The sequence below is a fragment of the Colletotrichum tamarilloi genome (genome assembly GCF_030869305.1).
Source record: "Colletotrichum tamarilloi strain Tom-12 chromosome Unknown Scaffold_32.1, whole genome shotgun sequence".
Lineage (NCBI taxonomy): Eukaryota > Fungi > Ascomycota > Sordariomycetes > Glomerellales > Glomerellaceae > Colletotrichum > Colletotrichum tamarilloi.
In genome coordinates, this window is record NW_026849415.1 from 12,193 (window position 1) to 30,674 (window position 18,482).

Sequence of the window (18,482 nt, forward strand, 5' to 3'; positions counted from 1 at the left end):
CATAAAATAGAGGTTTTAATTATAACTTCAGTAAGTTATAATAATTGAAAGTATAGGCCGTAATTAGCCCCTGCGCGGTCGGCCGTACGCCGAGGTCGAATTAGACTTTTAATCCGACAATATCTCTTTATCCCTCAAAAGCATTCTCAGGAGGACGAATTTTATCAGCGCAGCTTAAGCCCGACAACAATAATTACCTTAAAAAGATTAATAGCACTGTTATTTGTGAGGTATGTTAGCTCAAAACATAATGAACGAATTCCGGTTCAAGCCCAATCTAGTTAATAAAGACATACCCCTAAAATGTCAGGGATCACGACCAGCTTCAACAAACGTTACGCTATGAGATCTAAGCACTTTATTACAATATTCACCACAATTCGTTAGTCACCGATGATGCTATCAGAGGCTTACAGCAACGACGGCTTTCGCTTGTCAGCCCCGGGCGGACGCAATGCACTTCGCCACTAATAATCTCTACGGCGTGCAAGTGGTATTAAGCTGGACAGTGTCGGTGTTTCGTTCCCAGGTTGACTACCAATCTACAGCTCGCTCTCAGTTATTTATTCAACCTGTCCTCTAGTCACGCTTCACACCCAGTCTCCCAACGCTCCTCAGCCCCCATAGGCTCACGGCTACAGAAACAAAACTCAGCCCGCAATTGTACCACCACCCAGCATGGTACCCTCGAAGAAGTACTTCTCTTGTATCGACGCCTTTTGCAAGTAAGGATACTTGTTGCGCTATGATTGCGGTCGTAGCGATGCCGACGCTCTTTCCGATCTGAGCAACCATATTGAATACACCACCCGCTAACGCTTGCGTCTTTAACGGAAATGCGTCTGTGACTACTAACATAGCAATAGTGTACATCAAGTCCGCTCCGATTGGATTGATGGCCATTGCTTGGAAGATGGCCTCCCAATAGCTGGGTCCCTGAACTTTGCATAATGCTGCTAGTAAAAGCGGCGCAAGTCCACTAACGAGACAACCGACGGGTACGGCATATGACGCCTTCAGACGCGGCAAGAAGATAGCAACAGCAATATTCGTGAGAATGCCGCATACTGGCGCAGGAAGGAAGTATAGGGAGGACGTCAACGTAGAGAATCCGCGGACGTCCTGTAAATATAATGCTGTGAGCTGCTCGCTAGCGTTGAGAGCCCCCCAAACAAGGAAGACTGTGATACAGACTGATGTGAACGGCTTGCTTTGCCATAGTTCATTGGGAATTAGAGCTGGTCGACCCTGTAGCTTTTGATGGTGCATCCAAAATACGTGTACAGGCAGGAGGACCACACCGACGCTAAGGAATACAATATTGAGCGGTTGTCGCATGCGATAGCTGGCGTCAGAGTCCGTGACAACGGCTAGGACATACGACAAGAATGCTAAGCTCGTACTGATGATCAATGCTCCCAGCCAATCTAGCTCGGTTCGGAGGCGGAAAGCAGTGTCCCTGCCTAAGGGTGCAGCATCGTCAACGCTTACTGGCAGCGACCAAATGGCGATGACCAGCACAAGCACATTGAGAATCGCTGTAGCATGGAAGCCCCATCGCCAGCCAACTGTGTCGCTGAAAAGACCGCCTAGGACAAGACCTAATCCGAACCCGACAGCTTGGCCACCACCCATAGCGGAAAAAGCAGCAGTCCGCGCGCGCGGCCTGGAATTAGTTGGAAAAGTTGACGACACAATGCCCGTGGCGCTGGGTAGGCACATTGACGCTGCGACACCCGCGAAAGCACGAAGAGCGATAAGCTGAGTTGGAGTTCTCGAAAGAGCGGCGCCCAATGCGCTGCCGGCTTGAAGCATAGCGCCTAGTAGACAGACGCGCCGGCAGCCGAGTAAATCCGCAGCCGTGGCGCAGAGAAGCAACGTACACCCGCAGGCTAGAGCAAAAGCCGAAGCTGGCCATAACTGAACTCCAGGTTCTATGCCCAAGTCTATCGCAATCACTGGTATACAAACCGTCAACAAGCCGGCCAAAAGGTTGCTGATTCCGGTGATACATGTGATGGAGAAGATGATGGCAACCGATCGACTTCTGGATGGGATCGAGATAGCAGAGTCCGCGGTTGCTGGTGTCTGTTCCGAACTGGCGTGAGGAAGATAGGAAGTGACGTGATCGAGTTCCATCATGGAGTGCTCAGTAACAGAGCGAGCAGAATACGCATTCGATGGTGGCCGCGATGCGATGCTTTGTAGCCGGTTTGTAATTGCTTGCTGGTATGACAAGATAAAAAGATGTTGGCAAATCGCGGAATGAGAAATGGTTGAGAATTCGATCTTTCGCATGCAGCTGTTGTATTAGGAATCGGGTGTGTAGATAGGCGCCACCAGATTAGTCAGCGGCAGCTCATTCATGATAAAATTCCGTCTTTTGACACTCTCATCTTCGGGAATGCTTTTCCGTTGTGTGGATCAATACGTGTTCCGACCTCGGCAGCCTCTCTATGCAACTGATCCTGATCGCTGATGTACTGTACTAGAGACAACGATTTGAAACATATTAGGCTTAGCCTGAGGCCCTTTTTCTCCCAAAGGGGAATTTCTGCGAGCGACAGTGTGATACCGAATCAAATTCGCCGAACCTCACTCTCTTCTGCTTGACTTATCCACACGTTGCCACACCTTCTTTTACCATGTATATTCGAGCAGCACATGCTGAGAAGAGTCTCATCGCTCTTCGACATATCGTTCGTCAGAATCCGCTCGGCCAGTTCACTACCGCCATGGTTTCACCGAGCTATGATTTTGTCACGAGTTATGGCACGTAGCAATGGGCATACGGAGTGTGGTAAAGTGGCTTAGCCTATCAAAGTGGAAATAGACAAAAGAAAAAGGTCTATATACACGATGTTTGAGATATACACGTGATACAGCACGTGACGGGCATCTTGTGAGGTGCGGTTACTATCCCTGTTACGTGACAAATTTCTTACAGTCCAGCCACAATCCGTTTGTGCTGGATGCCCAGGATGAGTCGAGCGACTTCGAGTTGGGACGGCTGCGAGGTCATTTAGCTCGTGCAAACCCTCAGAGCAAAGACATCGTCGAAGAGCTGTCCCGTGGCGAATCTGGAACTGCTGTGATAACCCTGCAGCGTAACGTACTCGTCGTCTTCACTTCACCGGTACAACACTACGTCACGCCGAGATTCTACACGGAGAAGAAGCCCGTAAATGGGAAGGTTGTTCCAACGTGGAATTACTCTGCAGTCCAGGTGTACGGCAAAGCGACCGTGTATATCAATTCCAAGTCTTAATCTGTGGCCTCCTTTCTCAGCCAGCAAATCCACGATCTCTCGGAGTTTAACGAGCAAAAAAGGATGGGATTCGATGAGCAAAGATCGAATTCCAGGCCGTGGAGGGTATCGGATGCTCCTGTCAAGTACATCGATCTGTTGAAAAGGCAATTATTGGGGTTGAGATCGAAGTTATCAAGATGGAGGGAAAAGTCAAGATGAGCCAGAAAATGAGCGAGGGTGATCGAAAAGGGGTCATGCAGGGCTTCAGTAGTCTCGGTACTGAGATTGGGTGCGTCATGGCGGACACAGTGAACAACCAACATTCAGTTAGAAGTTAGGAACAATTCGCTTCATCTTATCCGTACTGTGCTCCGCACGCGTCAGAAAGTTCCCTGTGAGGCATAATGTACGTTGATGCAGAGGACACAGGCTCAACCTCATCCCTGTGGAGATGGAAGGAAATGTCGAGTGGAATAGGGTCGGCTGATTGCTCAAATGAGTGGACACCATGAGAATATAGATACCGGGGACGGGGAGAATCGTAGCTATCTGGTGCTCGTTAGCCTCTCGGAAAATCATTTCCGGCCGGTGAAGGGCGGATTTCGCTACCGATACGACTAGCTGACACCTACATCCTCCTAAACTAGGCAAACCCAACCAAGCAATGCTCTGGTTGGCGAACAGGCCAGATTCTATACATTGGAACATTTCCTGACATCTCAACAGATGGCTAGTTGCTCCCGCAATCAACTAACAGTTTCTGCAATGACAAGTACAAACTCCAGAATTTCCTCAGAATGCTGCTCGACGGATACTGATATCATAACATAGTCCCGACCCTCCCAACCAATCTCCCGCCACCGGTTAACGATGGCGCCTGCGATCACCTGCTCAATCTGAAGATTCCAAGTGTCAGCTTGCCGGTTGCCGGCAACATTTCGACGACCGTTGATCTTTCGAGCCGAGATCGATTGACAATTGTTTTTTGCTATCCACGCACGGCTGCCGCCAACGAAACAATCCCTCCCGAATGGGACGCGATTCCAGGGGCAAGAGGGTGCACGCCTCAGGCGTGCTCCTTTCGCGATAACTCTAAAGCGCTTTACGATGCTGGAATCGATGGACTTTTTGGTCTGTCTACTCAGTCCACTGAGGTTCAGGAGGAGTTTCGCCAGAGAAGTCATATACCCTACGACATTCTCTCTGACGCTGAACTTGAATTTGCACGTGCACTGAGCTTGCCTCTGTTCGAGTACGAAGGGAAACAGTTGGTCAAACGTCTGACATTGGCCATATACAAAGGGCGAATTGTGAAATATTGGTATCCTGTATTTCCACCGCACAAGAACGTGTACGAAGTTCTTGAATGGGCCAAGACCTTCAAACCTGCTATGGAATGAAACTGTACTTAGCAAGATGTATTCTCGACAAAGTCTCGAATCCATCTCTATCCGTTACGCAACATCATCGCTTTGTTATTCGAACGTGAACATCGACGACTTGTCGCTTGAATTGGCGACGGCAATGCAACTTCACGGCACGTATTCATTTCCCGGCCTGAGACTCAGCAGGGTTCTTGGGTAGCACGATAGAGCGATTAAATGAGAAAGTGCATTCTAACCATTCCCGTGGGGTGCCCTCAATCGCTCCATCTACAAATAGAAACTTCTTGCAACAAGCATGACGCATCCAGCTGAAGACTTGACAACACCGCTGTTGGATTGATGAATGCATCTGAATAAAGGGATGCTAGACTTGCATGTGACATGCAAAAGCCGGTGTTGACTGGTAGATAAAAGATAGAACCCCGTTCGAACTGGGACGGCAGAAATTCTCAATCTCGCACGAACTCGCGCTGCAATGAGCCCCCCCTCATATGTTCCGGTTAGATAATCGACACTATAGCTTCTCTGTTCCCAAGGAGTTACACCCTTTTGATAATGATTTTTGTGAATAAGGAAGGGCCCTAAAGCCGTCAGGTAGGGCGTGGGCCGTCTCTTATTCCAGTTGTGCCTGAAAGTTCTTGGGCTATTCGGTCGTAGCAGGCCGCGCTACGACCATCAAGCCCCCATAATGTTGTGGAAGTTTATGATACAATTCTAGCGTAAGGGTCTCATTAAGAGACGGAGTTCTCGAGGCGCAGACTATGCAGAGGTGGACGTATTCCAAGTTTAATCCGGCCAACAGCTTCGGACCATCGGCGTCGCCAACCAGGCCGTGCCGATGACCCAGCGGGAAGCTGGATTGCGGTTTGACTTAACAGTATCAATGTAATTGTATTCAAATACTTGCTGAAGCTGGACTTTTGGAAATGCGTCAGATTGTCATTCAGATCTACATAATCAACATCAACGAGTCATGATGTGCGTAACTCCATCAGCCCTTGTACCTTGCATCGTTGCAACGGTTCTATTATACACGGTTGGCATAGCCATACACAGTTATTTAATATCACCCCTACGCAAAGTGCCGGAACCAGCTTTAACTAGATTTACGAACTGGCTGGAAGTGTACTACAGCTATCGGGGCAATTACGAAGACCGCTTGCTGGCATTGCATCGCAAGTATGGTAAGCGCATTACATATCCCATCAGCATGGACCATGATTTAACACTGTCGGCAGGATCTGTCGTGAGACTAGCCCCGAATCTGTTTAGCTTCAACGGGCCAGAAGACATGCGGAAAATATACAGATTCGGTGGCAAGTGGAATAAGCCAAATTGGTATGATGCTTTTGCATCGGACACGACCCACCCAACGCTCATCTGCGTAAAGAATGAGGCCGAGCATGCTTTGCGTAAGCGCCAAATCAGCTCTTTGTATTCCATGTCAACTTTAGTCCATTACGAGCCCGGCGTGGATCGAGTAGTAGACGTGTGCCTCGATAGGCTACGAGCTTTGATCGACACATCCCGAAACAAGCTTGGTGTACCATTCGACTTGCCCGAATTCTTACAATGTTATGCTTTTGATGTCGTTTCAGGAATTACTGTGAGTTAATATCGAAGATTTCAAGTCCCAAGCAACTATCATGATTTGTCCACCACCCATCTCAAGCCCATACTTGCATCAATTGCTTCAGCCATTATCTGTTTATGAAGTAAGCATTTTCTGACTCGAGTTATATCTTGCCTTTAGTTTGATGAAAGTATGGATTTGATGACCAGGGGCCCGACTGCCGATGGGATTCTGGCGGCTATTCGAAGTATCATTCACGTGTCGTCCGTCATGGCCCCGGTCTCTCGCCTATTTACATGTGCGCAGCGCGCAATTAACTTCATTGGCAATTTCGTCCCGTATGTAAACACTCCTTTGCGAAAACTCTTGACGATGATTGCAGTCAAAGCAGAACATTACCAAACGACTCAGGGCATCACAAGGGTGGTAAGTGGCAAGGGTGAACCATTCGTTGCCAAGGCAGTTGGGTTAGTTGTCGAGGGCAAACTCGATACTGGATCTATCATCGACACTTGCGGTTCGAATTACGTCGCAGGGTCCGACACTACGGGCATTGCGCTGTCGGCAACCATCTGGCACATATATCACCACCCTGACAAGTTGGCCAAACTTCGCTCTGAGATCGATGCTTTGGGTCCTGGACGAATTACTTTCAGTCAGGCACAAGCATTGCCATACTTGAACGCCGTAATCAGTGAGGCATTACGGTTGCACCCTTCCATAGTTACAATCTCCCCCCGAGAGGTGCCGGAAGAAGGGGAGTATTTGGCAGGCCACTACTTTCCACACAAGGTTTGTTTCTTACGAACTGAAGTGAGACACGATGACCGCGCTAACATTGTGCAGACGCAAGTTGGAGTTAGTGCTTGGTCGATCCACAGAAACCCAGAAGTGAGCGGTCCCGACGCCGATGCTTTCCAGCCTGAGCGATGGCTCGACAAGACAATGAGTGCTGAAAAAAAAGCAGCGATGTCATTCGCAGTAACTGGCTCTCGTTTGCGTCTTACTGTTGGCAGTGTGGTGGGCATAGACTAACTTGCTGCTACTAGTTTTCGGGCGGTACACGTTCTTGCCTTGGGAAGAATATTGCACTTCTTGAAATCATGAAGGTTATCCCTGAAATTGTGCGATATATTGACTTCGTATTCGCCGAAAGCGCCTACACGAACTCAACTTGCGGATTTGTCTGGCCACGTTATCATGTTTGGATCAGGGACAGACCGAAACCGCAGGATGTGATTTGATGAGGCATTAATTTGATCGACGCAGTAAAACTTTACGTCCAAGCGCGCATATCACTGCCATGTGCCGTAAAAGCTGGGTTGACGCGTTGTTGCATGGAATATCATCACACGAACAATCATCGTCTTTTCCTAGCTGTCACATCTCTTGCTAGTGTTTCTTCCGCCGTCCACAATTGATGCGTGTCGAGTTAGGGTCCGGGTCAAACCGTGGGCGGGTGTGAACTTACGGTCCCTTAGGGGTCAGGCATGTAATATACAATCAGTGTGACAGAAAGAGTGACTGATGAAGCCACTAGGTTACGGGGCAACCAAGTGCAGCGCCAGAATAAAATCTCAGCAACAAAAAACTGGTTGTACTTTGTCGCCATAATGTGTTACCAAGCGCCTACAGGACCTGACTATAATAGAGAGCCGTTTGTGCCTGGTAAGTTTGATTGCTCGAGTGGAGCTATCCCATCAGTGCGGATGGACTCCTGTTCACCAAGACCGCAGTCACCCATTACTAGTCCAAAAACACCCATACAAAAGCATCTCATTGGGCAAATGTTCCTGATTCTTCCAGGTAATGAATCTCATTGGGTTCACCCCACCCTTGGCGAAAATAGGCTCCATCTGCACTCAATGGGATACAGTCTCAAATTGTTGTCAGATCTCGTTCTAAATGCGATAACGATCGAATCAAGCCACTCACCTTCATTAAGTTGAAAGTAGCGTTGGGAGCGGCCGAGAATGAATGTGACGATATAAGAACCCACGTCATCGTATCCACCGTTGTTACGTGGGCAATGCAAACACTGCCACTTTTGGTCCTCTGACGCTATGTCGGTAGATTGGGTTCACTCAATGAAAGAGGGCTACGATAACGTACTGCATAGATTGAGAGTCATGTTCTTTATTCGTAGCAGAAAGGATATTACCATCTCCAGCCTATGCACTGAAATGACATTGTTGTTATCCGTATCACAGGGTACTCAATTCGAACCGTGGTTTGACGAAGAGGTCAATTGAACTGTAATAGTCAATTTCTGCATCAGGTGGAAAAGGGAGTCAAAGACTTCTGCCTCAAGAAGATCAGAATTGACAATGGCCGTTCAGATGAGCCAACGAGCAATGCCCATCTGATGACATGGTCAGCAAATATGCTCTTGCACATGGTGAAGGAGTCCACAAGATTTTCCAAACCAATTACGCGAACCTTGACCCCAAAAAAGCAACAGAGTCCATTCTTGCATGGTCGTTCGTTGTTCTTTGTACACTCACATTCAAGTCATAAGGTTTGTAACGATGTCAAGACCCAGGTATGCAATCGCGTATACGGCGGCGACAGTTCTTCTTGCCAAGCGCCACGAGCAGTTGGCCTCAGGCGTCTTCACCGCCAGGCAGCGGCCGCCAGTCGACTCGATGCGGAACCAGGCGATCCGGTGGCAGCAAGCATCTGCCAAGGTGTTACACTCTCCTGAGAACGAGTTGCAGCCATGGAAATCTAAATTGCCCGTTCTCGCAATACCTCGCAGGCGACTGTTAATGAAACCGCGACAGAGGCTCTGCAGCGATACATATAGGCCACGACCAAAACAGCGGCCCAGTCTCCGAACATGGTCTGAGGTAATGATGGAGCATGTGATGGATGATGTGCTCGGCTTAACATTTCTTCCACGAAGATTTCAGATTTAACACGTGAATTATGACGATCACAACTCGCACGACGGACATGCGAGGCACAGCATTATGATTGCTATCATTCTATTGACACCCTCAATTGGCGGTATTGAAAGCGTGTTTACTATTCTTCCGGATCATTGGTCCATACTTGTAAAGCAGATAAGGGACCAAGGCCATGACTGCACTGACAGTGCCCAGGATCGAGAGTGTGTATTGAACGCCTAGAGTCTTGTAGACAGGGGCCCTAGCCATAGTAACACCACCAGCAACGGCGTAGCGTGTAAATACGAGAAATCCCAGCGCTGAAGCCGAGTAGGCATCATAACAGTTGATCAAGTACATGTACGATACGATAAAGATAGTCGTAATGCCGAAGACAAAGAGCGCTGAGACAACCAAAGGAGACCAGATGGAAATCTCAGTCTAGATGTTTCATTTAACAACGTAAATCAAGCTGACCATGAAAATTTGGGGTAGACTCACATTGCTAGTCCACCCGATCCAGAAAAAGCTGATTGGGACAGCGGGTGCGCCCCCAAGCATGGTGTACCAAAGTCGCATTTCAGGAACGATGACACTGGGGTATTGTGACTTGCACGGTTTCGTGGTTCGACCGTAGACATGTGGTACCAGGTGACTGACAAAAGAAATACCTATGAGCATGCTAGCCCAGCACAAAGAGGTCATGCCGGCGGATAAGCCGTAGGTTTCGCCAAAAATGTAGGAAGAACCATCGAGAAAGGTAAAAAGGACAATGTAGACAATTGAAAGGTAAAGCGAGACCAAAACGATGATGAGTTCTGAGTAGAACATGGCAAATGGTCGATAGATGGATAATTTGAGACAGACACCGAGACGTTCTTGCCTGACCTCGGTTGGTGCTTTGTATCGTGCATCGCCAGTCTCATGCCGGAGAATGGAAGCTTTCCAGCAGAGTATCAGCCCAGCATACGTCTCTGGCTGGAACGCGACAATGACGACCAGAACGATAGCTGCCATGATAAGCATGATCCATTCAAGCCATCGCCATCCCAACGTCGCCGGTACGAAACTCCCAATGAGCTGCCCGACCATTGGCTCTGCGAAAGCGTGGATGGCGTACACTGGGAATGCGTATATCTTTTCCAGCAACGGAGATTAGGGAGACGAGCATTGTCATGTAGAGTCTGCGTATCATGCTGTAGTTCTGAGGATTCATAGGATCATCTGCCATATCCCAACCTAGAAGGATGATATCGTCCGCCCGAACTCGGTTATTTGAGAAATGTGAATCTTGGGAGTTGTATCCGAGATTCAACACACAGCTATTGTCCTAGTGTCAGATACGGTGCTAAGCAAATTTATTATCTTTTGGAGTTTTTAATCTATTTTTTTCTTCTAACTTTCGGCGAAATTGATACAAGGAGAATGGAACTAACTGCAGGCTTGGAGAGAACAAAATATTCTGTAACCATGCTGAACTGAACCTTTTCCTCCAAAGAATTGCGGCCTTGATTGGACCCACAGATCTTGAACACACTCTTGTAGTTTTCAGTCTCTCCCGTCTCAACCAACTGTTTTGATTAAATTGGCGTGCTTGATCTACTTCTCTCAAACGCAGAATCTGAATCATTGCAGTGACAGCTCAGTACACAATCTGTCCCAAAGTTGCTCAACACATCGTCCCACTCCTGAATAGTCTGATACACATGCCTCAGCAGCTTTCGCAGGTAAAGACCGTGATGGCCTCTCGCAGTGGAATGGTGAAAGGAGCAGCCAGCCACGTAATCAAAGCCCCCACGACACGTAAACAAGATCAAATATCCGTGAGCCATCTCATGGATCAGGAGCTCAACGATTCGCGCAATCGTCCACATTCCTGCAGAGTCAATGTCAATGTCAACGCTGGGGAGCGAGCCAGCATGCTCCTTGACCACCTCCACGTGCGAAGCGCTGCCTTGTTCCTGGCAGACCTCGTTGTTCTCCCGAATACACACTTTGAGATGCGACTGCACGATGCCCGTTCGTCGTCGACGCGCCGCAAGCCATCCTCTGAAAAAGTAATGGTCGAGCAGAGACGCCACCCTGATAATGTGAGCATAGTGACTTGGGTCTCGATTGTTATAGAGTTCATGGAATCCTTCGATTAGTGCATGCTTTAGTTCATCGTGATGTTCTAGGTTGGTGTAGGAGCCCAGGGCTTGCCCGTTTTCGATCGTGTTGGCGACTAGATCTGGAAGGCGATATGTGCCGTACTGACCTGGTAGCTCAGGTCCAAGTCCATGCCAGTGGATAATGCAGGAACATAGTTCAGAAGGATTCGGAGGGCGCGGTCGTTGGGCCTCCATGTTTGAGGCAATGTCTCGACAGTTTTGTACTCTAGTCTCTGGCGGCGTCGAAGTAGACCACTCACAAGCCGGGCAGAGACCACAGCCGACGTAATATAAGCTCGGTGGGCTTGAAGCCTAATCATATTGAGTTGCGAACGCTGTCTATGTACAGTCCTTAATTGGTATCTATGCCTAGAGACTAGAAACAAAGTGCCTCTTTGTCCAGGGCTTGAGGTATATGCCGTATCAAACTATATGTACTCAACAGATAAAGAACGAACAATACGCTTCAGTCATCTACGTTCTTGCTCACATTTGACGACTCAGTGTCTATGTATTTGTTCTTTCTCTTTGACTTTTCGAGTTGAGCCTCCCATGCCCCAGATACCTCGTAATTGGACCATCGCATTCGAGTTACTTGACACTTTACTAGATCACACCGGCAAATAGAAGCAGACACTCCTGTAAATAAATGCTGTTCATGCTCTCAAACGTTTCTAGAAAATAGAAATCTCCATTTCCACACCCCACCACGACCTCTCAATGTTTCTGCTTCATTCTTGCCACTTCCTCCTGTGACCCAACGCCTACAAGCGCAGTGCCCTCAACCGCCATTTGAGTATACCCATATCTTAACCTTCGATTTTTCAACATCCTAGCGAGATCAATGCCGTCCATTCTTCCAGCTTTAGGAGAGATATCCATATATTTGGAATCCCGTACGACAGTCGACGCATATCCCAGAATCTCCGGCCCGTGGACAAAATGCGTGACAACAGCACTTGTTAAACCTCCTAGGAGAAGCATAACACAAGACAGAATATACAGGCCCATCCATAGACCAGGAACGTGGAAGACTTCCACCAAAGTCTCGACGTCGACGCCAACAGTGAAATTGGGCTCAAATGTGGCATTGACGTCTACGCTTCCACTGGGGGCGTTTGAGAAAGCTTGGCTGAGGAAAACGTACGAGTTGACAAGTTGCGCAAGCCGGTACCCAAAGTCCTCTGGATTGATGCTCGCCAGCTCCGGCGGCGTATTTGCACCAGTCATGGTGATCGAGGATGGGTTCTCGAGGTAGTTCAAGGAGATATCCGACGTGTAGCTTGAGCCAAAGTGGTTTGTTGCTTGAGGCAGCTTCCGCGAGACGTAGCGGAAGACTCGTGTAAAGGACAATTGGGAGATATTCTCATCGGCGTGGGTCTTTTGAGAAGGGCGCTGCGCCGCGACACTACAACTCTGTCGAGCGGTGGAAGGAGAAGAGTCTCGCGAGCAACGCACTCTTGACTCGACATATTTCTGTGTGACGCCGCAGCGAGACGTCGTGTAATCTGGTGGTCCGCGGGAACTAGTCTGCTCCCTCGCTTGGAAGAGTAAAGTCGTCCGGTTAGCCACCACTCCCTTCTCATTCGTAAATACGTTGGGGCGGTTGGCATCCTCGACCCTGAGCCCGCGCTTGCTGTACCAGTCGTAGTCATTCCACTGCGCATCTACAAAGTTGTCAAGCGCGAGGTTCCATCCTGACATGCCGTCTGAGGAGGTTGTCTGGTTGAGGTTCCAACCCTGCCAGGTCCCGTTGGCGACGGTTCTGCAGCGGTCGGACATACAGAGCGAAGTTTCGTTGAATATGACGGCTGTGGCGAACGAAGGGCCGGATTGGGTATCGTACGAGAACGCTGAAACGCTGATATTGTCACATGCGAAGTGCATGTAGCTCGATTCCAGCAAGATGGTTGTGTTTCCGTCAGCGACATGCGTGATGGGAACGCCGACGAGAGATGAAAACTCTAGCTTCTCTTTATCTGCTGGGACGTCTTGCCATTCTGTTGTCTCAAAATTACCGTACGACGATAGCGCCGGAATCTTGACGTTTCCCCAGACATCCATGGAATCGCTCTTTACGGCATCGGGACTGAGAATCAGAGCATTGTACATGGCATTGACAATGGACATCCGATTGATGTTATACGCGTAGCTCGTCGGCGAAGCATCTGACCAGGATGCAAACTGGGACCGGGCATCAGTGTCGAAATAGACGACACTTGAAGGAGTAACCACGCTTCGAGGTCGGGTTTCGAGCATGCGCAAGACGGATTGGCCGCCCAGAGGCGAGAAGATCCATATCAGAATGAGTGATAGCGTCAGGAGGTTGACGGCCCGAAGCTGGATATGAATCAATAGCGTGCCACCGACAGTCCGGCTTCCCATCAATTGCTCCAACGCTTCCATGGTGGCGCCCCTTTCGAGTTTCCAACGGGCGATTTGGGACATGAGACGGCCTATGATAGCCGCGAATATTATGGGGAAGAGGGTAGCAAGCTAGAAGAGTCCATGTCAGCATTGAACTGTGAAACAGGATACTCGTAAGATAAAGAATACGTACAATGGTGAATGCATTGCGATATTGTCCAGCAGAGGCCTCGTCTGTCTCCTGCCCATTGATGCTCAACACCAAGAAGGCAAAGATAAGAAACCCAACCGGGAGTACGACCGCACAGATATCAGCCAGGATCACGAACGGCGTCCAGCTGACCTTCTGGAAATCATGTGCGGCATCACTGCCCTTGCCGCTGTCGCTACGGGCCGTCGCCGAGTTGCCGTCATCCGGGTTCTGCAATGGCTCGTAGATCGAGTTGCCGCGACTCGTCGTTTCTCGAACAATGGGTTCTTTGAGCGTCTTCCTTGTCTTGTCTGTGCCTTCCAGAGCCGGATTTGCAATCAAAGGACGTTGTTCACGCGGTGCGTCTGGTGATTCCATCTTGACCAACCGAAAACCAACTCTTGCATTTGTAAAAGAGGCATTTGCACAGCAAAATGAGGTGCCAAAGGTCGCAAATACATGAATTCTGTAGAATGTGCTGTTTTCTTTTTGGGACTCCACTGAACAGGCAACAGAATAAAAATATTGGTGAGAACCTTGGAGGTGTAAGACGGAGGAGATCATGCATGAGACATTGCGCTAGCATCAAAAACCCCTGGCTAAAATTGCCAAAGACGGATGTCTTGGCGGTCGGCTGAAAATTGACCACCCTGTCCGTGGTTCCATTGGCTAAGTGAGCTATGCTTAAATTGGCGACTTGCAACGGGATATGCTGGCGGCTGATTATAAAGATGCAGGTTGAGAAAGACGACAAGTTCTGAGGCGGTGTAATGGCCTAATGCGGGTTGGTAGGAAGATGACGAACGAGTGACTGCTTCTTAGATCTACGACTTGTTCAGATGGGCTTTGTCAAAAGACTCAGAGACGAATGGGAAAGAAGCCATGAGTCAACCACCTCTACAGGCTCCTTCGGATCGCCCAAAAGCAAGATACTTCGTTTGCGATGGGCTGGTACCTGAGGCCTCCCGCTCATCCCAATTCGCCAAGGCACTCGCACGCATACATCAATCCATTAATTTGCAAAGTGTGGAAATTCAGTAAGCGCTTAGTTCCTGTGGATTTCGGGATGGCTGCTAAGTCTTTTGAGCGATAGGATGCAATGGTTATCGACTAAGTAGTAACTAGAAGTAGCAATTACAAGTCAAGCGGCTAGACTGGTTTCCATACCCGGTAATATTACGAAACTCAAGCTTGTCAAGTAAGTTATATCTCACTCAGATCGTCGCTTATGACAACCAAGTAGTTACAGGGTTGAGATGATTCTTGAGAAGAAGTAAGAATTGAGTAAATGGAAGATAAAGCCTGAGACAGTGTCCATTCAGATGGTGTGTTGAATAAAGACCAGTTGCTGAGTCTGATGTCGATGTTTGATATGATCTTGTAATTCTTGTCTGTGAGTGAGGTAGATTGTCAATTCCCTTCATTACGATCTCGTAGAAAAGACACCAAAGTTACAAGCAAGACGTCCGACTATCAAAGGTGATGTAGTAAGTGACGCAAAGACACTCTATGCTAGCGAACAAGATCAATAGCGATTGCTCGCTCTACCATTTCCAGTACTCAACGCCAAAAGCAAAAGGCTTGTTCACACCTCACCAATTACATAGGCTTCGCAGCGAGCCACCAAACACGCTGCCCCTTGCTCCTCGACGAGATCCTATCCCCCCTCTTCCACAACTCCAGCCCAAAGTCCTCATACGGATGAATAGACTCATCAGTTAACCCAAAGTCCCGTAACTCCGGCGCCCAACTCTGAATCTGCCCCAACACAGCCTTGAGTACTGCAACAAACGCAAGCCCATGGCCCCCGCCATCAGAGTCACGGTGCATAATATCAAAATCCACATCGCACTTATCTCTCCGACACGAAAGCAACAAGAGGTATGCGTGCACCATTTCGTGAACAGCAACCTGCACAATCTCCCTGAGTGGTAGCGGCTTGCCGGTACCGGTGGTAGTGGTGGTGGTGGTGGTGCCGTCATCGCGGTGACGGACCGTGCTCAGGCGGATGACGATGCTGGGGGCCCCGGGCCTACTAGCCCGCAGCGGCTGCGTCCAACCCACCCTACCCCGCGTTTGTCCGACTTCTAGAAGGACGGGGTGCGATATGTGGTTGATCTGGGGTGTCGGGAAGAGCAAGCCTAGGAAGCAGAGATCGTCGATTGCTTTCATGATGGAGAAGACGGTGCTTGCCGAAGTGACTTTGGGACTTGTTTCGGTGCCCTTGTCGACTAATACGCGGGCGACGGTGTTCTTTAGTGACTTCTCGGAGGCGGACCATGGGATCGGCCCTAACATAGATTCGGATAGAGTAATTGCAACGTCGTTGATGTTGTAAGACCGTGGTTGCGGTAAGTGATCATCCTTGTGCGATTTCCGCGAGTGATGTTGGCACTGTTGTGGTAGAAACCTGGCCCGCTTCGATTCCGCCATGTCGAGTTGTAGCATAGTTGGCGGGTGGACAATCTTCCTTTCCTCCTTGTCGGTTCAAAGAAATATTTCTCAGCGGGCTGTCATGTCGCTGCCATGTTCGTTTTGTAAACACTTACTCGCCATCCCGTCCCGACGGCGCTTGGGTGCGTCTGTTTGGTACAACGGTCAACCGTCGCGGCCCAAGCACGCATCCCCTCACCTCAGAGCGTTTACCAAGAGAGGCGCATGGTTTCAAACCGGGGGCTCGGTCAGCCAGTTTTCTCACCGTCGGCGATGTCGCAGAGTGAGAAGGGAGTTTAGACTGCCTCATAGCGGTGTTCGAAGCCGTGCTGGCGTGGGCAACAGTCAGCGCGACTGGTCGGCAGCGAACGAGTGATAGTGTGACAGCTTGGTAAAGTTGCCATGCTAGGCAAGGCTTTGAAATAACAGATCTAGATGAAGAGGGTTATAGAAGGATGGATTACAATGGGTTATGATAGTCCTTCCGCCGACCCATGATAATGCACCTGTAGGAACCTGACGTGGGTAGAAACACCCCCCAAGATTGTATAGTAAAACACCGTCGCCATGCTTAATATGATTCGCCGCCTAATGAGACCATCTCGCCATAAGATCCAGACAAAGAGAATAACGTGCTATACACATGTGGGAGACGCATTTCGGCATCCCCTAACGTATGACGGGATGGCCTGCTGTGGAGCGTTGTCGTAACCCAAGACGACAATCCCCCCTCGGTCATCAATACGGGCCCATTGCCCGTCGTATGAGTCATAAAAGTTTCGTTCGTGGGCAGATGACTGCCTGCTGGAAACATAGTTGCCAGGGAAGAAGAGCCGGCCACGTGTCTCGCGGATCTCACCTTCTTCAAGCGGCTCCACTTCGTCGTAGTCTTCCTCAGTCGTCGTTATGGTCGTAGATGTGGGACTGCTCTCCCTGCTGACTGGAAAGTACTCGCGATGGTCATTGATGTGATACTCCCATCGTTCCTGAGATCTGTATCGAGACCTCTCGTAAGTCTGGTTGTCGTGGTATGTGTGGTGACGGGGGTTGAGGTGCTCTTGAAAGGCGGGGAAGTTGTGTCTGCAGGGTCTGCCCATAGGGTGCACATCGCCTTCAGGAACATGGTCTTCGTCCTCACGGAAGTGGTCCAGATCCGCCTCCATGTTCCGTAGGTGCAAGTTGTCCGGCCCAGCCCAGAGATCAATGAGCTCCGCAATCCGTCGAAAGCCAGCGGTATGACCGCCACATTGACGAGCCTTAACGCCGCATTTGATAAAAAGGTAGCTATGAATGAGCTCATGTAAGAAGGTAGAGATGAGAAGTCGTCGGTTGTACTGCTTGTCCTTCAAGATTGGGTTCGATAAGACAATAAGAGTCTCGAAGCCTCCCATTTTAGAGCGTCGAAGGGCTGTAGTGCCGATGATGTGGTCCTTGTACTGGGCGCTAGATGCATGGGACCAATCCCAAGTGACGCGCTGTGATAGACTGTTGTGAAAGAAGATCTCGTTTGCGGCGGAGAAAATGCTTTCCAGCGCATCATTATCGATGGAGAACTCGGCATGCCGAGATCGTGGTCGGATGAGTGATCTCAGGATTCGTTCATGCTGAGAATCCTTGGTACGACGTCGGCCAAGCTGCAACCGATTTTCGACAAGTCTAGCCGCAACATCGTCGTCGAGTAGCCTTAGATCGTCCTCGCTGGCGGCGCTGTAAATGTCTGTATCGGACGAGATGGACAAGCCAGAGGCGGTGCGCTCCATTTGCGATGAGGTGACATCGGCTTCAGCCGGCTCGGGCGTTGGCGATGTTTGTTCTCGGATTACTAAAAAGGACAGGTTCTGAACGGGAATCGATCCCCGCGGTGGACAAACAGGATCCAAGTCGGACGTGAAATGTGATACACGGGCCCTTTTCTGGAAGGGCATGTCGTCGTGTGCGTACTCAGAGTTGCCGTCGTAGATGTCGCGCTCATCAGCGTGACCAATCCTCCTTTTGCCACCCACAACGTAGAGATCGGAATTGAGGACGTGGCCATCACCTTGGGAAAGTGGCCTTGCCTCCCCGCCGACCACCCAAAACGCCATTGAACATTCTTGAGATATTGCAAAATGGAAGGAAAGGGCGAAAATGGTGGGAAAGGGCAAACCTCGGGAGGTCGGAGGTGTGATGAAGTGTGGCAGGCCGGGGGGGGCTCAAGGTGAAATACGGGCGACCACTGTTGGTATGGGTGTCATGTGCGCCGGAAC

The 18,482-nt window shown here is 49.5% G+C and overlaps 8 protein-coding genes across 8 annotated transcripts; 4 read left to right on the forward strand and 4 right to left on the reverse strand.

Moving 5' to 3' along the window:
- Positions 1-579: 579 nt before the first annotated feature.
- On the reverse strand, positions 580-2,142 carry CTAM01_08759 (uncharacterized protein; the record flags this gene model as incomplete). The annotated part of the gene is made up of 1 exon (XM_060524779.1): positions 580-2,142. The coding sequence occupies one exon, from the start codon at positions 2,140-2,142 to the stop codon at positions 580-582; it is 1,563 nt and encodes a 520-aa protein (XP_060380470.1).
- Positions 2,143-2,782: 640 nt separating this feature from the next.
- Positions 2,783-3,268, forward strand: CTAM01_08760 (transcriptional regulator; the record flags this gene model as incomplete). Its single annotated transcript, XM_060524780.1, has 2 exons — positions 2,783-2,800; positions 2,948-3,268. The coding sequence occupies 2 exons, from the start codon at positions 2,783-2,785 to the stop codon at positions 3,266-3,268; spliced, it is 339 nt and encodes a 112-aa protein (XP_060380471.1).
- A 63-nt stretch (positions 3,269-3,331) lies between these two features.
- CTAM01_08761 (uncharacterized protein) lies at positions 3,332-3,469 on the forward strand (the record flags this gene model as incomplete). Its single annotated transcript, XM_060524781.1, has 1 exon — positions 3,332-3,469. One exon carries the CDS (start codon positions 3,332-3,334, stop codon positions 3,467-3,469), a length of 138 nt encoding a protein of 45 aa, XP_060380472.1.
- A 599-nt stretch (positions 3,470-4,068) lies between these two features.
- CTAM01_08762 (AhpC/TSA family protein) lies at positions 4,069-4,650 on the forward strand (the record flags this gene model as incomplete). The annotated part of the gene is made up of 1 exon (XM_060524782.1): positions 4,069-4,650. A coding segment is annotated over one exon (582 nt), but the record flags the coding sequence as incomplete, so codon positions are not given.
- Positions 4,651-6,580: 1,930 nt separating this feature from the next.
- Positions 6,581-7,243, forward strand: CTAM01_08763 (uncharacterized protein; the record flags this gene model as incomplete). Its single annotated transcript, XM_060524783.1, has 1 exon — positions 6,581-7,243. One exon carries the CDS (start codon positions 6,581-6,583, stop codon positions 7,241-7,243), a length of 663 nt encoding a protein of 220 aa, XP_060380474.1.
- A 1,471-nt stretch (positions 7,244-8,714) lies between these two features.
- Positions 8,715-14,181, reverse strand: CTAM01_08764 (uncharacterized protein; the record flags this gene model as incomplete). The annotated part of the gene is made up of 8 exons (XM_060524784.1): positions 8,715-8,887; positions 9,237-9,537; positions 9,598-10,233; positions 10,533-10,667; positions 10,746-11,353; positions 11,507-11,558; positions 12,147-13,742; positions 13,807-14,181. 8 exons carry the CDS (start codon positions 14,179-14,181, stop codon positions 8,715-8,717), a joined length of 3,876 nt encoding a protein of 1,291 aa, XP_060380475.1.
- Positions 14,182-15,402: 1,221 nt separating this feature from the next.
- CTAM01_08765 (uncharacterized protein) lies at positions 15,403-16,251 on the reverse strand (the record flags this gene model as incomplete). Its single annotated transcript, XM_060524785.1, has 1 exon — positions 15,403-16,251. One exon carries the CDS (start codon positions 16,249-16,251, stop codon positions 15,403-15,405), a length of 849 nt encoding a protein of 282 aa, XP_060380476.1.
- A 620-nt stretch (positions 16,252-16,871) lies between these two features.
- CTAM01_08766 (uncharacterized protein) lies at positions 16,872-18,320 on the reverse strand (the record flags this gene model as incomplete). Its single annotated transcript, XM_060524786.1, has 1 exon — positions 16,872-18,320. The coding sequence occupies one exon, from the start codon at positions 18,318-18,320 to the stop codon at positions 16,872-16,874; it is 1,449 nt and encodes a 482-aa protein (XP_060380477.1).
- Positions 18,321-18,482: the final 162 nt, after the last annotated feature.